General features: G+C 42.8%; 1 protein-coding gene across 3 annotated transcripts in view; it reads right to left on the minus strand.

Annotated features, from left to right (window-relative positions):
* The window catches only part of efl1 (elongation factor like GTPase 1), a 343,260-nt gene that overhangs the window by 254,852 nt on the left and 67,843 nt on the right, over nucleotides 1-20,565 (minus strand). For all 3 annotated transcript variants that reach the window (XM_060941122.1, XM_060941123.1, XM_060941121.1), the window contains one exon: nucleotides 20,419-20,518. In XM_060941122.1, the coding sequence (XP_060797105.1) occupies nucleotides 20,419-20,518 (100 nt within the window). The remainder of the gene's footprint in view (nucleotides 1-20,418; nucleotides 20,519-20,565) is intronic.

The following is a 20,565-nucleotide window of genomic DNA, read 5'->3' on the forward strand; positions in this document are numbered from 1 at the left end:
CCAGCTTGTTAGGAAGCTGGGGTCAGCCATCATACAGCACCCCAGGAGCAGACAGGGTTAAGGGCCTTGCTCAAGGGCCCAATAGTGGCAGCTTGGCCATACTGGGGCTTAAACCCCAGACCTATTGATCAGTAACCAAGAGCCTAAACCTTTGAGCCGCCACTGTACCATTACACCACTGATGGCGCCATCTTAAATTATCTGGAACTAAAATATTGATGAGGTCTTCCAAAGTTCATGCTAGCACTGATTTATACATGCACAGATGTTCACATAGCTGTCCAGAGTCCATTACTAAAGCTTGTAAGGAGTAGAGACAAGTCACAGCTTGATATATGAAAAGGGGCAGTGCACAACAAGGAGGCCGTATGAGAAGTTCTGCCCTTTGATTAAAAACAACTGCTGCGTCAGTGAAGGTATAACACGAAAAAAGGTGGGACTGTTAGATTCTGAAACTGAAGCATTCACAGATTTAGGTCAATGCTGGTCTCTTCGACAGTCCTGACTGGATTTTACTTCGGCAACACCAATTCCAGATATTCTAGCTTATTTGGTCAGTGCTGGCTCAGGGGTTACGGTTTGCGGCTATCAATGGAAATGTCAACCCATTTTAGGTTTATGAATCTCTGCCCATTCAAGTAAATTGGAGCTTGGTCAGGAAACTAGAAATAGCTACCCAGGAACATCACCAAGAAGGCTGCAGACCTTGACAAAGTGAACAAAATACACTAGGGGGCACTGCCTATTCTCTCCCAAGTTATCCTACTCGATCCTATTCTATTCTCCATTTCTATCCATAATGCATTATACTGTCATTCTTAGTCCTGGGTATGACAAACTGCAATCGGTGGCGAGTCTCAGGTCCAGGAGGACTTGAGTATTGGGGAAAGTGGAGCTACCCCTTAAATCACCATTGCTCCCAGGTCTGCTCTGACCCAGAGTGGTAGCACCTGCTTGGGTTCCAGCTATGGGTTAAATATTACATCCCCAATAAAGCGCTGGCAGCAAGGTGTTTTATGGTGCAATGTGGCCGATGAGCCCAACAGGGTCAATGACACGCCACCTGATGGCATGCGGAAGAGCCACTCAAATGGCCAATGGATGGTATCACATCAGCTGAGCTTGAGAAAGCACTCAAGGATACTAGATGTGGTAAAGCACCTGGCCAAGACGGCATCCCAGCTGACATGCTGAAGTGAGGCGGCCCCAGCCTAACAGCTGCACTCTTAAAATTGTACAACGCATGCTGGGAGAACATGCGTCTTCCCCAAGATTTCAAAAGATACACCAATTATGACCACCGACCAAAAGAAAGGAGTGAATGTGGAAACCACCGTGGCACATCTCCGCTTTCCACTGCAGGCAAGATTCTGGCCAAGATAGTTCTAAACAGAATTAAAAATCTCAGATGATGTATTTCCAGAAAGTCAGTGCGGTTTCAGGGCTGGCAGATCTACCTCAGATATGACCTTTACTCTGAGACAACTCCAAGAGAAAGCCATTGATCAACGTCAACCTATGTATGTGGTTTTTGTAGACTTCTCAAAGGCCTTTGACACCATTGACCGAGAAAAGCTTTGGAAGATACTAGAAGTGTGTGGATGCCCGAAAAGACTGATAAAGTACATTAAGCTCTTCCATGAGAACATGTCTGGGAAGGTTTCAATTGGAGGAGACATGAGTGAAGCTTTTCCTGTCAATCATGGTGTCAAACAGGGATGCGTTCTTGCTCTGGCATCGTTTATACTCTACCTTACAGCAGTTCTAGAGACTATGGATAAGGAGTCTACATCAGAACTTGATCAGAAGGCAAACTCTTCAATCTTGCCAGACTCAAGTCCTCAACTAAAGCTTGTCAAATTTGCATGCGAGAACTGCTATACACAGATAACTCTGCATTTGTCGCAACAAAATTTGGATAACCTGCAGGAAATCGTTGATCGCTTTGCCACAGCTACAACCCTCTTTGGATTGAAAATCAAGACCACGAAAACAGAACTCCTGTTCAAACCTTCACCTGAGATACAGGCAAGGTCAAACAACGTTGTTTTGGTCAATGGAACGCCTCTTAGGAGTTCTGAGAGTTTCATCTACTTAAGCAGTGCAGTTACCAACACAAACTCATCAGACGTGGAGGTGGACCGCCAAATTCAAGCTGCCACCGAAGCCTTCGGTGCATTACAAAAGCAACTATGGTCTCGCCATGACATCAAGAGAACCATCAAGTATACAACGTCGCAGTCTTACCATCCCTGCTTTACGCCACCGAATGCATGATGCTCTATCGTAAACATTTCAAGAAACTGACCAGGCTACAACTCCAACACCTGCATCAAATCCTCAAAATAAGATGGCAGGACAAGGTCCCTGATGTAAAAGTCCTCAGGCGAGCCAATACAGCAAGCATGGAAGCCCCGATCACAGCCTTCCAACTTCGTTCAGCTGGACACATCTGGCGCATGCCTGACACGCAACTACCCAAAGTCGTTTTCTATGGAGAACTGAGCCTTGGAAAGAGGAGACAAGGAGGACAGAAACTGAGGTACAAAGATGTTTTGAAGAAGAACATGAAGAATGCCAGAATTATCGATCAGATGTGGGAAAGGGATGCCTCAGATAGAGCAACATGGCGACGCATAATTAAAAAGCACAGTGTCCGCAACTGAAGACAAGCGTCAAAGGGAGTATATATATATATAAGGGCTCACGAAGCCAGACATTCCATGGCAGTTCGTGCCACCGCTGCAGACGACACTGTCGCTCTGGTGCGGGCCTCGCGGCCCATGTGCGTCTCTGCGCATCCTAATGAAGCAGTCATCACTAGTGATGGACAGCCGATGATGAGGGGACACTGCCACATGTACCACAGTGGAATTTACACTGTGTTACTATATGTGATCAAGAATTTACTTGTTAAAGGAACAGTCCACCGTACTTCCATAATGAAATATGCTCTTATCTGAATTGAGACGAGCTGCTCCGTACCTCTCCGAGCTTTGCGCGACCTCCCAGTCAGTCAGACGCGCTGTCACTCCTGTTAGCAATGTAGCTAGGCTCAGTATGGCCAATGGTATTTTTTGGGGCTGTAGTTAGATGCGACCAAACTCTTCCACGTTTTTCCTGTTTACACAGGTTTATATGACCAGTGATATGAAACAAGTTCAGTTACACAAATTGAAACGTAGCGATTTCCTATGCTATGGAAAGTCCGCACTATAATGACAGGTGTACTAACACCTTCTGCGCGCTTCGGCAGCGCATTGACATCTGAGCTCCATATCAATGCGCTGCCAAAGCGCGCAGAAGGTGTTAGTACGCCTGTCATTATAGTGCGGACTTTCCATAGCATAGAAAATCGCTACGTTTCAATTTGTGTAACTGAACTTGTTTCATATCACTGGTCATATAAACCTACGTAAACAGGAAAAACGTGGAAGAGTTTGGTCGCATCTAACTACAGCCCCAAAAAATACCATTGGCCATGCTGAGCCTAGCTACATTGCTAACAGGAGTGACAGCGCGTCTGACTGCGTCTGACTGACTGGGAGGTCGCGCAAAGCTCGGAGAGGTACGGAGCGGCTCGTCTCAATTCAGATAAGAGCATATTTCATTATGGAAGTACGGTGGACTGTTCCTTTAACACTAATTGAAGATCAGACAGTATTACAGTGAAATTTCTGTAATGCACTCCAGATATTCACACAAAGCTTTCTCCTTCTGAAGTCACCATCACTTTTGTAAATTTTATAGTAAAGTAAAAGTCTGAGCTAAGATTATTATAAACATGCGTTTGTTTTCTGGGAAAGGAAGCCCATTAGTGTTGGTAACATTTGTTCTGAAAAGAGTCCCAGCAATCGAAAGGTGATTTCACACCTAGTTCATTTGAGTTTTGCTTCAAATGGACCCACAAGCATTCACAATTTCATTGAGGTTTGTTGACAGTGAAAACAAGCGAGGTTTTGATGAGGGCGGTGAAGAGAAATGATGACGTTTTTGGCTCAGACTTCTTGGATACACTATAAATCATCAACACTACCTCGTGTTTTCAGTCATTCCTTTGGCGTTCTGTTCAAACCACACAGGAAGAAAGGTTTCAATGTGAGAAGGGATTCATTTAGGAGAAGACGTGTGACCTCGGAGCACCCAAATGGCTGGCTGCCCCGGGGGTAACATACAACTCTGGTGTACAATTAGCCCAGTGCCAAGAGAAAACATACAGTACAGTCTAATAATGCTCAGAACTTTGTCTTGTCACTTTCACACTTGAACTGAACCACACCTATGGCTTCGTGCCTTGACCACATCCTGATCTGGCTCACATTCGAGTTCAAAAGAAGTGTTCACGCTGGACCAAAACAAACATATGGAGGTGAAAAACATACCAGATCTCAAAATAAAACCCAAATAATTTAAGTCTGTAAGAATTGGACAAGGTGCAACAGAAAAGCACCGACTGGAGAACAGAAAGTCTTTCACCAAATACTGAAAATCACAACTAAACCAGAATAAGCCTGGCAGAAATAAAATGAAACATGAAGGTAAAGAGCAAATGTTTGAGAGACTGATGCCCTTCCATGAACCACAACAATCCTGATGGAGGGAAACAGAATGCAAGAGGTAACAGATGTATATTTATTACGACAGGTTTTATACACTCTTCTTTTCATACCACCCTTCATCGGTAAAAAGGTCTTACAAATACGAGGTGCACAGCCTTGATGTCTAAAGCTTGAGAAAAGAGACGGATGAAAATACACTAGACACAATAAAAAAAAATAAAGTGCTTGGGGTGGAAAAGCGGTGCTCGAAAGGAGAGCTCTAAAAGTCCAGACTTTAGCCTGGCTACTATTCAACCTCAACTGTCACATGAACCATTTTTAACATACAATGAGGCAATGCGAGGAAAATCATGCACACAAGAGCCAAGACATGTAGATACACCAGCACTGATAACAGGGTGATTAATGAGGGGGTTAAAGGGATCAAAACCAGAGTAACACATCCGTTACCGTATGCGAAATTATGAGGAATAGTTTGGCAAAAAAATAAAATAATAAGCCTTTCTCGCAGCCAAGGTCACTTTACAATAACAGTAGAAACAGACGACAACAGACGATAATTGATGCTTACTTAAGTGTTCTTACTGCAAACAAATGCCCCAAGTACTATAGCACACAAAATTAGCTCTCAAAACACTTCTAAATAGTTACAATCCTGTTTTTAGATGGTGGTACATTCAGTGGTTGCGTGCATTATCCACAATACACTGCAGCAGTTATTGTTTACACGTAACATTCAAATGAACGTACAATACAACTAGAAGGGCATTCGGTAGAGTGCATACCTCCACCGAGCCACGTAACATCAAAATCAAAATCATTTGAACCGAGGATAATACTAAAGCTGTACACCAAATTTTATCAAAATCCGTTTGCTACTTTTTGAGTTACGTTTGGAACAGCCAAAAAAAATCCTGGCTCCGCAAACGTATCTGGATTTGCATCAAAATCTAATCAATTATTTCTTTGTCCATGGCTCGCCTTTCCTCAAAATCTGTTCACTGCTTTTTGATTTACATTGGGGAGAGACAAATAAAACAAAAGCAAACAGAGGCAAAAACATAACCCCTTCCAACAAACTTGTCTGAGGTAATGAATGTACATAAATATTAGAATTTATAAGTAACATTTCCTGTAATGGCTCCAGGTCACATCTGTCAGGCTTCAGCTGAGTGTGTTGATTTAAATCTCAACAGTGAGGTTCAAAAGTATTCGGACAGTGACCCCAATTTATGTACTTTTGCCTCAATACAACACCACAATGTATTTGAAAGGAAGTAATCAAGATCTCACTGAAGTGTAGACTTTCAGCATTACTTTATGGCACTGAACAAAAATCTCGTCTCATATCATCTCTAGCCGCTTTATCCTGTTCTACAGGGTGGCAGGCAAGCTGGAGCCTATCCCAGCTGATTACGGGTGAAAGGCGGGGTACACCCTGGACAAGTCGCCAGGTCATCACAGGGCTGACACATAGACACAGACAACCATTCACACTCACATTCACACCTACGGTCAATTTAGAGCCACCAGTTAACCTAACCTGCATGTCTTTGGACTGTGGGGGAAACCGGAGCACCCGGAGGAAACCCACGCGGACACGGGGAGAACATGCAAACTCCGCACAGAAAGACCCTCGCCGGCCACTGGGCTCGAACCCAGGACCTTCTTGCTGTGAGGTGACAGCGCTAACCACTACACCGCCGTGCCGCCCCTGAACAAAAATATTGCAGAAATCCTTTAGGAATTATAGCCTTTTTTTTTATATAAAACACAGTCCCTCTATTTTCACAGGCTGGACAAACTAAAGTCATTATAAATACAAGCATCATTTTTATTACATGGATGCAAATACTTTGCAGTGTCAATGACTGCCTGAAGTCTAGCGCCCATGCCATTCAGTCGCGGTTCGTTTGTCAATCTTTCTGCCTTCAGTAAATGAAAAGCATGCTTAGTTGTCCATTTCAAATCCACTGTGCTGGTGTACAGAAGCAAGAGCACAACTAGATAGAACTCAACACCAACGGCGTCGATGGGGATGCCTCCGCCTGGTAGACCACACGCCTTATTAAGTTGTGATTTGGGGATGGAGATTTGACCTCACAGTAATCTTGACCTGTGACCTTTTGATCTCAAAATCTAAAACAGTTCATCTTTGTCCCAAAGTGCACAAATGGTGAAAGTTTGGTGAAATTCCCTTGATTTGCCTTGGAGATATTGTGTTCACAAAGTTCTCGGACAGAGATTTGACCTCACGGCGACCTTGGCCTTAGACCTTTTGATCTCAAAATCTAAATCAGTTCATCTTTGTCCCAAAGTGCACAAATGGTGAAAGTTTGGTGAAATTCCTTTCATTAGTCTTTTACCCTGTCCACACTAGGGATTTTGCACCGATACGATACTACTTTCGTACCGCAACACCTGTCCACACTAGCAACTATACCGGTACTGTAGCGGTATAACTGTATCGGTACGAAACCCACAAAAGTATGGGTTTCGTACCGGTACAGTATCGGTACTGTAGCGCTTCGCTGTAGTGTGGACAGATGAAGCGGTTCTGTATCGATACAAATATAATGCGCATGAGCAATGAACCATTCCTACTTCTTCCGGGTTATTCATACAATACAATACGCACGTGCTTTCCAGCTGTAAATAAAACGTTAAAATGGCTCAAAACGACCGTGGAGCTACATAGAGCAAAGACGAAGTTGTGTGTTTGTTGGAACTTTGGGGAGACGAGCGATGCCAGGAACAGTTGAGGGGTACACGTCGAAATATCGACATGTACAGACAACCGTCGAGTGATCGCCGTCGCTTCATGGGCGAAGATGCGGCCGGTCGCACTCTGGAGCAGTGCCGATCGAAAAAAAAAAAAAAAGTGTTGATACGCGATTATCACAAAGCAAAGAATCACAACAATAGGTCTGGACGTAGTAAGTTTCCATAGTTATACGATTCGACTGAATAAATGACCACCAGAAATACAGACTGTACATTGACAACAAAAAGCGCACACACGTTGTTTCATCCGCCATATTCTCGGAAGGAAGTTACTCGGTAACCACGGAAACATTTCGCGCACGCGCATTTCAACTACCGTGAAAGAAAACCGCAAACATTTCTCGCTAGTGTGGACAGATGCACTCAACTGTACCGGTATACTTTGTATCGATACAGTTATACCACTATCGTACCGGTATATATGTGAACACAGCTTTAGAGATATGGTGTTCACAAAGTTTGGGGATGGACATTTGACCTCACAGTAACCTTGACCTGTGACCTTTTAACCTCAAAATCTAATCAGTTCATGTTTGTCCCAAAGCGCACAAATGGTGAAACTTTGGTGAAATTCCTTTCATTACCGTTTGAGATCTCGTGTTCACAAGGTCTCGGGACGGATGCACGCATGGACGGACGGACAGACAACCCGAAAACATAATGCCTCCTGCACCTTAAGGTGACGGAGGCATAAAAAAAATATGACCTTGCTGTCCAAATATTTATGGACCTGGCTGAAGTTGAACACTAATTAGCCTCATAGCTAGCAGGTTACTGGATGAGCTGCATTATATGAATGCGCTGTCGAATGCTTGATACTGATTGGTCAAGAGACGTATATGATGGATGCTCGACATAAACGGGTGTAATTGTTGATATCGTGAAACTGTGAGGAGATTTTGCTTAGCATTTTTGGAAGGCATCTCCAGTGTTAGAGCTTTGTACGAGTCAGACGTAGTTTTCTGACACGGGAAAGTTTAGGTTTTGGGGTTTCTTGATATGACAAGCTGCACTTTTTCTTCCTATTAACAAAGAGAAGGGGGGGGGGGGGGGGTTTGGTGAGGCAAAGAAAGCTAATGCTCAGTTTACACCACCCTGCAGTTGATTATTTTCCTAACTCCATGCCCATTTTTTATTTATTTTTAAATTCCTTACATAATACAAGGCTGTGATGTTTTCTGTTCTCGCGACTGCTCTTTGGGATGGATCTTCTTGTAAAGTTGCTTATTAGGATAAATTCTAATACGTTCTCTTCTATCAAAGGCATTTAGCATTTGGGACACAGCCCTAATGGTTTTCAGAATGCAGAAACCAAATGCAGCGAGAGCTACTTTCCCAGTGGAACAGCTGGCTAGCATTCACACGCCTTCTTTACTGTGTGTGTGTGGCTAATCACTTTTCCCTTGTTAGGCATGCAGGGATGGATTTCATTAGCTGCAGCTACTCAGGAAAAAACTACACAGGAGCGCCGTGCAGACGTACACATGTTCCACAGGCCCGACTATTAAAACAACCGTCGGATTCATCATGGCTGCCGAGCCCCCTCCCAGTCTCCTGTGGCCATCTGCTTCTAATGACTAACAGTGTTGGGTTGCACACGCTTTAAAGTCCGCAATAAGCGAGGGACAAGCTGACATTTTCATTTTGCTAAAATTGCTTTGATAATTGTTTATTACATCACAAGGGCACTGTATTTGTATAACCCTTAGAACAGATGGGTCAGTCCATATGAAACCACCGGAGGCCTCCCGACTGACCATCTCCGATTTGCTTCATACTTTCACAAACTGTTATTCCGTCCTCCGATGTCTCACACAGGTCTCAACGAATCTCGTTTACAGCCACTGCTTTGACATATGGACGGATATATTACATAGCACATTTCAAACACTCATAACTTGCTATAGCAGTGACAAAACAGCTATCAAAAATGCATTCCTATATTTAATAAGATGAGATGAATAGAATTTTGATTATAAAAAATTTGCCTTCGGTTCTCCTTTAAGTACAGTGGCTCTGTATTTTACATTTCTGTTTGTGGTGAAAAATGGTGTCTTTGATACCTCAATAAATATAGTTTGGTTCAAGATACCAACTTCATATTTTGTGAATATATTAATGAAGACATGCTCTTTCCAGTGGTATCATTCTTTTTATGGTAGACCTTGTCGTACATGAGCAATATACATTTGAAATATAGGCGTGAAATGATTTTTTTTCTCTACATTTTTAATGCTTCATAAATCAGAAATTTTTATTTCTTTTAGAAAAATACTTCGTCACCAAAATAGTACTACAACATGAGAAATAAATACCAGAATTTGAAAGCTCTGATGTGCTTCAATGTGGAAATACAGAGGGCCAAAAGTGCTCCAAAGCACAAACAAATTTTTTTAAACAGTTTTCAGCAAGCTATAAGCTGACTTTTGCCGCTTTTCCACTACCAACGCGGCTGAGTTGGGCTGAGCCGTGCGGTGCTGAGTTGGGCTGAGTCGAGCTGAGTGGGGCTGTTGGAGTTGCATTTCGACTACAACCGCGCTGAACCGTGCTGGCTGGAAGTGGGTGGACACATTGGGCGGAGTTAGCGAAAGTGGGTGGGCGTCACGTGATGTCGTTAGGCGGCGCAAACAGTGACATCAGTGATCTTTTAAGCGGTAGTCTCACGACCCGGATAGTAAACAATAAACATGGAGGACATGGAGTCGTTAGTGTTGCTGGTCTTGGTGCTGTGGCTTGCTGTCACCGACAACGCCAACAGATACTGGCAAGAGCGTATAGATGAGGCGAGGCGCATAAGGCTTCAGAAATTCTCGTACTTCGTAATTCTTCTTCTTCCGGGTTTACAGACCCCAGCGTGCTCGCGGGGCGTGTGTGGGCATGTGAGGACACTCCTCCTCACCAATCAGTGCACAGGGGAGTGTCTCCTCACGCCCCTAGCCCCACTCGGCTCGGTTTGGCTCGCTTCAGCCCCACTCCAAAACCGTGCGAGTTTTGGGTGCTGAGTCGGGCTGAAGCGAGTTGAGTCGTGCTGCTCTGAGGTAGTCGAAACGCGAGCCGTGTCGGGCTGAAGTGAGCTGAAAAAGGGTAGTGGAAAAGGGCCATAATATGCAAATGTGGATCTTCTTTTAGAGTAGTTAAAGACATCTAGTACCCAAGAACAACTGAAAATTTCATGCATCTAGCATGAATAGTTCAAAAAGTAATGATTTATTAAACTTGGCATCTTTTTCTGTACCACTTGTTTTTACAGTAAAATCAGTATCACACCCCATTTTTAAAGCCCCAATATCTCAAAAACTAAAAGATAAAAGGCTGAAATTTTGTAATATTTACTGGGAATAACAACATTAGTTTGTGAAAGCATGAAACAAACCAGAGATGGTCAGTCGGGGGACGTTTTCTGAAGTCGGGGGACGTTTTCTGAAATCTGGTGATCTGAGGTGGATTTACCCAGATACCAGGTTACATTTGTAAATACTGTATATTTCTCATTTCCTCTGCTTCTTATTAACGGCTTTACAACAACAGCACTACAGCCAACAGTAACTTATAATTATAAGTGGTTTATAATTTTATCTGTTAAAAAAAAAAGTTCTAGAGACAAACAGTGACTCAGATTACGATGTCTTAAATGGTGTGGGGGAAAAAAAAAAATCACCTTTTCGTGGACTTTAACGACCCTATTAATTAACCACTAGTGTCATATTTATGCACTTATGCCCTCCGATGCCATTCCATATTGTTTGAGTGTATTTACAGCCCAAAACATGAATTTCAGTGTGACGTATTATGGTGCCAACAAACTGTCAGACAGAAGCACTGTACTTAATAGTGCTCCTCACTTGAGCCAATATCAAGGAAGAATAACGGGCTTAAATCCAAAGTCAGAATCGCTCGTAACTGAGACACGCTTCTGTTTTTGACAAACTCCATTCCACACTCACAAACCCATATGTCCAAATAGCACTTAAGTCCGGAGTTACGTCTTTGGCCTGCATACCGCTGTGCACAATTTCACTATTAACTCCTCACTACACTCACATAATTCAACTCCTGAGATCGCCCCATCTTACATCTAAGCGTGTATTAGCCATTATTTTAAACCCGATGCAGAAAGTGTTTGATTTCCAACATGTCAGGCACTACCAAGGGTTTATAAACCATTATTTTATAAGCACAAACTGTATACTGGGTAGGATGACGATTCTTAAATAGCTCATAATGGACTTGTAGTGTACTTATTATGTGGGGAGATAAATTACAATGCGTTCCCAAATGGACGACACAGTGCACTATGTAAGATGCTATTTCACAGTGGATAAAGCATGCTTATATAAAGGAAACTTGAATTGCAAATCTAGGTGAATGAAGTGGATATCCAGTGCACTATGTAAGGCATAGCAAACTTTTCAAGCTCTTATAAAGGATAAGCAGAATCCCAAAGCTCTCAAGTGACCAAACGGTGCATACGGAAGATTGTACAAACCACTGTTTCGTACCCCATGTAGTGCACTTGTATGGGAGAATCTGACTCCCAAATCACTCCCAGTTGGGACATACAGTGCACGATGAAGGGTGTATTAACCATATGATGTTATCCATATATACTGTATCGTACATACTTTACGAAGTGCCCTTATACAGTGGGGCAAAAAAGTATTTAGTCAGCCACCAATTGTGCAAGTTCTCCCACTTAAAAAGATGAGAGGGGCCTGTAATTTTCATCATAGGTACACTTCAACTATGAGAGACAGAATGGGGGGAAAGAATCCAGGAAATCACATTGTAGGATTTTTAATGACTTAATTGGTAAATTCCTCTGTAAAATAAGTATTTGGTCACCTACAAACAAGCAAGATTTCTGGCTCTCACAGACCTGTAACTTCTTCTTTAAGAGGCTCCTCTGTCCTCCACTCGTTACCTGTATTAATGGCACCTGTATGAACTCATCAGTATAAAAGACACCTGTCCACAACCTCAAACAGTCACACTCCAAACTCCACTATGGCCAAGACCAAAGAGCTGTCAAAGGACACCAGAAACAAAAAATTGTAGACCTGCACCAGGCTGGGAAGACTGAATCTGCAATAGGTAAGCAGCTTGGTGTGAAGAAATCAACTGTGGGAGCAATTATTAGAAAATGGAAGACATACAAGACCACTGATAATCTCCCTCGATCTGGGGCTCCACGCAAGATCTCACCCCGTGGGGTCAAAATGATCACAAGAATGGTGAGCAAAAATCCCAGAACCACACGGGGGGACCTAGTGAATGACCTGCAGAGAGCTGGGACCAAAGTAACAAAGGCTACCATCAGTAACACACTACGCCGCCAGGGACTCAAATCCTGCAGTGCCAGACGTGTCCCCCTGCTTAAGCCAGTACATGTCCAGGCCCGTCTGAAGTTTGCTAGAGAGCATTTGGATGATCCAGAAGAGGATTGGGAGAATGTCATATGGTCAGATGAAACCAAAATAGAACTTTTTGGTAAAAACTCAACTTGTCGTGTTTGGAGGAGAAAGAATGCTGAGTTGCATCCAAAGAACACCATGCCTACTGTGAAGCATGGGGGTGGAAACATCATGCTTTGGGGCTGTTTTTCTGCACAGGGACCAGGACGACTGATCCGTGTAAAGGAAAGAATGAATGGGGCCATGTATCGTGAGATTTTGAGTGAAAACCTCCTTTCATCAGCAAGGGCATTGAAGATGAAACATGGCTGGGTGTTTCAGCATGACAATGATCCCAAACACACTGCAAGGGCAATGAAGGAGTGGCTTCGTAAGAAGCATTTCAAGGTCCTGGAGTGGCCTAGCCAGTCTCCAGATCTCAACCCCATAGAAAATCTTTGGAGGGAGTTGAAAGTCCGTGTTGCTCAGCGACAGCCCCAAAACATCACTGCTCTAGAGGAGATCTGCATGGAGGAATGGGCCAAAATACCAGCAACAGTGTGTGAAAACCTTGTGAAGACTTACAGAAAACGTTTGACCTCTGTCATTGCCAACAAAGGGTATATAACAAAGTATTGAGATGAACTTTTGTTATTGACCAAATACTTATTTCCACCATAATTTGCAAATAAATTCTTTAAAAATCAGACAATGTGATTTTCTGGATTTTTTTTTTCTCATTTTGTCTCTCATAGTTGAAGTGTACCTATGATGAAAATTACAGGCATCTCTCATCTTTTTAAGTGGGAGAACTTGCACAATTGGTGACTGACTAAATACTTTTTTGCCCCACTGTATGCAGAGAGACAGAATCCCAGTGTTCTCCGCTGAGTCATAATGGCTAGAAGAGCTATTACCGCCGACTCATAAATGCACCGCCGAGCCTTAATTTTTGGCCGCCCAGTCAAAATAAAAAAGTTTACTTCAAAGAAAAGTAAAAAAAACCATGCCAATACAAACAAAGTAATTCTCTGATCACTGATCGTTGATGCACTTTACAATAGGTTCAACAGAGGCCCTTAACGCTTGCTCGCTCACTTGTCACTACGCATGTGTAGTGCGGCGACAGAGGAGTGCGTGTCAGTTAAGTGGCTCCGATTGCCTCAGACCTCCGAGAGGAGTACGGTGGAAAGAAAAGACACATACTGCACATCAAATGAAAGGTAATTTTGTGTAGAATTCAAGTAAAAACAAAGATATTCTATTCAATAAACATTTCAGTAACGGAGTGACAAAATAAATGTAAAGTTGGCTCCCGGTGTCAGAAGATTTTGCACAAAAGCAGCTACTTGCGAAATAAATAACATGCAACTTAGATGCCAGGAAATGGCATCTGATGGGTTTCTTATTTCAAAATTTTCTGGTGCGAGGGGGGACACCCCCCTCGTGAACCCCCCGGTGATGGCCGCTCAATACTACCGCCGAGCTATAACTTCAGGTAGTGGAGAACACTGAATCCCATTGGGTTACTGGTGCTGGTGGCTCAGTGGTTAAAGAATCCGGATCAGAAAGTTGTGGGCTGAAGCCCGAGCACTGCCGAGCTGCCACTTTTCGGCTCTTGAGCAAGGCTGTTAACCCTCTCTACTTCAGGGGCGCTGTTTCATGGCTGAACCTGCACTCCTGTGACCTGATCTCAAGGTCCTAAGAAGTTGGCATATATGAAGAAAAGTATTTTGCTGTACTGTTATACAAGTATGTTCTCATTTCTTTCTAACAGCTGGACATACAGCGCAGAAAACCTTATCACATACATGTCAACCTTTGGTCAATCAAACCTGTATAACCAACCTCCAAAATCCGTATTTCCCTTATGGGCAATTCCATGTAAATGTCAACCTCACCATGCAAAAATAAAGCAACATGAAATACATCAAAACCACTCCCAGAGATATCACCTAGGCCTGTATTTTACAGATGTGAATAAGTTGAACCAATTTGTAACCAACCTAATATGTCACTGTCAGTCTTTCTTTCTTATAATGTAAAACCCAAGCTAAAACCAACTTTGATCATGTACAATTCTATATTATTGCCACAAGCCACAGAAATGTATGCTAAAATCCACAAAACAGCAAAACAATAGCCATCCTAAATATTATTTAAGAACTTTGATAGTTTTAGCTGATATTTAGAGAGTTTTTCAAAGGGTTATGGTGGTTAAATTGCTGATTTTCTAAACATATGCCATGTCTATTTCAGACGCGTCACATCCATAACGGAATTTCGTCACATCCATAACGCTGACTTTTCCTTCCGAAACTCTGCATGAAATACAAAATATTTTAAACAAAGATTTTTTAATATTCACCTTGGACCCCTCTATCAAATGGATATCTCCATTTCGACATTAGGTTTACAATTTCACAGAGTTTGATAAAAATGTACAGTCACCCAAGAAAAGTGATACTTTTGTAAAATCCGTATAAGATGCAAATTAAAATAAATTTACCTAAAATTTGAATGATAATTAACAATGATATATCCAAGTTACTTTTTATTCAATATTAATAACAATAAACCTTCAGAATGAATACAAAGCTCCAATGTTCGACAAAAACACAAAGTGTCACACTAATGTTCTGAATTGTACTCCATGACAACTTTTTTAGCAGTCTGCACCAATACCTCACGAGGTTGCATGTCACAGCAAGTGTCTGTGTTGATCTTGCCGGCGTGCCCATTCAGAATCTTTTCAGTCGCTAGTGAAAGTCGCTCAGGTGGAAATACGCGTTTCAGACAAAATGTTACTTCCCGGTTGGTGGGATTCTCGCAATGCGGTGTGCGCATGATCAAAAGTGGAACGAAGTCTCGCTACCACAAGATAACGCGCAATTTCATAAGACTCTTTACTGGCTGTTTGTGCTTTCTGTCGTGTACAGTATGTTTGTAAATGTTCTGCGCTCTTTTATCATCGTGGGAATTGATTATAGCTCAAAATAAATATTGAAGTTTTTTAAAGAATCCGTATAACTTTATTTGTACGCCTGTATGCTACGTTTATTGAATCAAATCCGTATAAAATACGGACATTCCGTATAGGTTGACATGTATGTTATCATCCAATCCAATTTAAGCGCTCCTAAATTGGCCCGACATGGGATGTAAAGACCATTAGTACTTCCCCTGTTTAGTGCTCTTGAATTGGAAAAGCTGAATCTCCTACATAGTGAATATACACCAATCAGCCATAAAATTAAAAAAAAAACACTGACAGGTGACGTGAACACTGATGATCTCATTACAGTGGCACCTGTCAAGGAGTGGGAGATATCAGACAGCAAGAGAACAATCCGAGGTGTTGGAAGCAGGAAAAACGGGCAGGTGTGAGGATCTGAGTGACTTTGACGAGCCAGATTGTGATGGCTAGATGACTGGGGCTGAGCATCTCCAAAATGGCACATCTTGTGGGGGGTTCCCGGTATGCAGTGGTTAGTACCAAACAAAAGTGGTCCAAGAAAGGACAACCGGTAAACAGGTGACAGGGTCATGGGTGTCGAAGGCTCACCGATTCGCATGCAGCACGAAAGCTAGCCCATTTGGTCCAATCCCACAGAAGAGCTACTGTAGCACAAACTGCTGAAAAACTTAATGCTGGCTAAAACAGAAAGGTGTCGGCATTAACTTCACCTGTCGGTGGTCATAATGTCATGGCTGATCGGTGTATAGTACACACAAACCCTTGTTTCATAGCCCGTTTTCTGTGACTCCGCCGATGTATCCGCAATGCGCGAAAAGAAAGCCGCATGCCTCTATGCTCAGCGCTAAGCCTAATGGATTTCTTTGCCAAACAAAGCTTCATCAGAGGGATATGGCCGGGTGCCTGGGTGGGTTTACGTATACCTATTTAAAAAGCAAAGGATATGAAACTCTGTCTGAGTGGATTCCCGACTACACCCTCCAGGTTAACTTGGTCACACACATACACACACGGAGGAAATTCACTCATTAGAGGAAAGCAGAGGCTGTCGTATGTGAACGCAGGAGGGGAGAGTTCTCCTGCAAACAAGATATTTCATCTCAAATGGGATTCACCTGGATAAACAAAGCATGAATAAATAAAATAAAGGAAACAAGGAGCATCAGTTTTCGAGGTCAAACGGGGAGCGAAGAGTCTAGTGGCCTGTTCGTGACCTTACTGAGAGCGCCCTCTAGTGTGCCCTAGACTGGAGTGTTTCGAGGATTTAAACCCATCAGCGAGTATGGGGATAGATTAGGGATAAAATTGGCTCATATTTTAAGTCGTTCAAATTCTGTAAAGCTGCTTTGCGACAATGTTTATTGTTAAAAGCGCCATACAAATAAACTTGACTATTCTGGTTCCTTTCAATCCATACAAGGCTGAAATATATTAAAAGGCAGAGTGCATTCATGAGGCATAACAAAAGACTCACATATTGTGAAGGCCTAGCATAATCTAATCAAATAATTTCTCGTCATCATTTACGAAGACACATCCTGCGTGTTTTCTTGTGAGCGGAAATAAAAAATAATTTCACCCTTCACGGAAGATATACGGTATGAAAGCGCTTATTAGAACGTGGACTCATTCAATGATAACAAAATGTTTCCTAAACCTTCCAATAATTCATTCAGAGTATTTATCACGCGAGAACATCATCAGCTCCTGTCTGGATATTTCTCAAGCTAAATATATTCTAGGGTGGCTGGTTTTTTTGTTTGCTGCCCCCCCCCCAGCCAAGAGAAAAACAAAGATGCTTCCAATTTTTTTTTTTCACAACTCATCATTCATGGAAAATAGATGCTACATGCTTATTATTACTACCAATAAGACCTAAATCCCAGACTCATCTCCTGTGCAGCTCATAACAAAAGAAATATTCAGGGTTAGGCTCAAAAAAATAATTGTTTTTGGAAACGGCTCAGGCCGTAGATCACTTTTAACAGCCTCCTGGTGGCGTAGCTGCAGCTGGTAAAACTGGAGAAAGATTTCAGCCATTATATACAAATGCGTCATCATTTCCTATTGTGTGTGTGTGCGCGCGTGGGGGGGGGTTTCTCCCCAAGAATTGATTCGAACCTGTTTGACGCTAATGCTCCCTTACCTCCTCAATCTGATTAAACAGATCTGTTGGAACTTGTTCAAGAGTCGAGCTCAACAATTGGAATTTATAGAGATTTAAATCGCTTTAACGGAGTGGTATTGTTGAGAATTTGATTGCGGCTGCTTTGCTCTCCATCTTCTCGCTGGTTACGAATGGGAACTAATAAAAATAGAAGGCAACCTACTTCACTTTGTTTAATAAGCAGCATGGGTTTTAAAGAGAGGGTCATTCATTCATTGCTTTATCCTGCTTCGCGTCATGGTGAATCCAGAGCCTATCCCGGGAACACTGGGCTTGGGATGCGAATCCACCCTTGCCATCACAAGGCAAAGCAGCACACACACACGTACTCATTCACACCTGGGGTTATTCAGAGTCATCAGTCCCCTTATTCTCATCTCATCTCATCATCTGTAGCCGCTTTATCCTGTTCTACAGGGTCGCAGGCAAGCTGGAGCCTATCCCAGCTGACTACGGGCGAAAGGCGGGGTACACCCTGGACAAGTCGCCAGGTCATCACAGGGCTGACACATAGACACAGACAACCATTCACACTCACATTCACACCTACGCTCAATTTAGAGTCACCAGTTAACCTAACCTGCATGTCTTTGGACTGTGGGGGAAACTGGAGCACCCGGAGGAAACCCACGCGGACACGGGGAGAACATGCAAACTCCGCACAGAAAGGCCCTCGCCGGCCACGGGGCTCGAACCCGGACCTTCTTGCTGTGAGGCGACAGTGCTAACCACTACACCACCATACCGCCAGTCCCCTTATTATTTTCACAATTATTCGCCAAAGGTGAAGTGAATATCGGTGAATAAAAAGTTATGTATCTCTCATATAAGCTAAATCGAGGACATAGAGGGTGTTCACACGGCACATATTTGCATCGATGCTGCACCGATGTATTTTGTTGCGATACATCTTACACCGGTGTAAATTTTGCGCAGCGTTCACACGTCACAACCCTGCTTACTAGAGAGAAGCGTGTTAGCACCGGTGCAGCCCCACTTGCGGTCACACGGCAGTTTCTGCGACCGTGCAATAGTAGCAAAAACTTTATTACTATCATTTCCTTTGATAGTAATAAAGTTTTGATATCATTTCCTTTGATTACTATCATTTCCTATCATTATTACTATCATTTGCGATAGTAATAATGCGGAAATTAAATATGCGCATGCGTGAAAATGTACTTCCTTTTCCCGTGGATGAAGTGGATGAAGACACCAGTGTTGCCAGATATTGCTGATGTTTTCCATCCCAAAATATGTTCAAATCCGCCAAAATGCACTTAAAACTGCCCAATCTGGCAACATTGGAAGACACGTAGTTCTGTTGTTGTTGATATTCACCATTTTGGAAGCGCAAAATACCAGGATGCAAATTATGCAGTGCCCATATGTAATCAACTCTCCTCACGCGTAGCGAGTCTACCCCTGTAGCGTTCAGACGTCCCATTTTATATCGGTGCTGCCCCGCAAACTAGCATTTACTCCGGAGTAAATTTCTTAAACCACCTCCCGAGCAGGGTTAGATTTGCACCGGTTTAAGCAGCTTTCAGGGGCTACACTGGTATAACTTTGTACCGTGTGAACGCTCTACCGGGGCAGCCCCGGTGCTACACCGGAGTAAAAGTTGCCGTGTGAACACCCCTATAGTGAACCAAAACCGTGATAAATCTCAATATGTCACTCATAGAAAATCAGTCAATTGTTTGAATCAGTGAATGAGGAAATCAGTAAATTGTTTTGATAAATTTAGGTACTTTTTGTTTATGAATGTGTCTATACAACGAAAAGAAAAAAAAAATTACAGGTTGGCTTGAAGATATGAGGTTTATCTTCTCGTGGTGAAAAACTCGCATTTTTCATACAAAATACATCGTGGATCTGAGTGGCGTATCTCTCAATATTTCACTCCGATGACGTCGCTCTCAGTGTTTTCCCGCTGACTGGATGTGCGTTGTCAAAATAGCAAACTGGCTCAAAATTAAAATTCTTCTGAGTCACTTGCGGGGTTTTTTTTTTTTTGTGTGTGTGTGTGTGTGTGTGTGTGTGTGTGTGTGTGTGGATATGTCGATATAATAAAAAGGACATTACACAGTTGCCCAAAGATATGAAGTTTATCTTCTGGTGTTGAAAAATATTTCACTTGTTTGCGTCGCTCGCTCGTAAATATCCATTCACCACTCAAAGATAAACTTCATATCTTCGGGCAACCGTGTAATATCCTATACACACACACACTATATATGTGCGCACACATACAGGAAATAGTGCAGTATTGATCTTCTGCTAGATGGCCATTTGGTCAGGCTTCATTAAAACAACTTTGCTGGAACTTACACACACATAGATCTATTATTTAAGCCCCTGGCGTGCCTGCATGCACCTGCCTATGATCGGGGGCCACTTTGAAATTTTATCCACTAGGGAAAGAGCCAAACCTTACACACACACACACACACACACACACACACACACACACGCGCGCAAAATCCTATTTTTACTCATAAAACAGAAAGTAGAAAGTAGAAGTGAATGACTACACACCTCTGTTTGTTCTGTGGCAGAGCCTTTGAGTCTACAGCAAACATCTTTGACACAAACACGATGACTGGAGCGGATTCTTCACTTGCACACTCCAAGAATGCTGTAGGGAGAGAAACAATAAAAAGACTCGGTTTTATAACACAGACA

The sequence above is a fragment of the Neoarius graeffei genome, chromosome 15 (assembly GCF_027579695.1).
Source record: "Neoarius graeffei isolate fNeoGra1 chromosome 15, fNeoGra1.pri, whole genome shotgun sequence".
Classification (NCBI taxonomy): domain Eukaryota; kingdom Metazoa; phylum Chordata; class Actinopteri; order Siluriformes; family Ariidae; genus Neoarius; species Neoarius graeffei.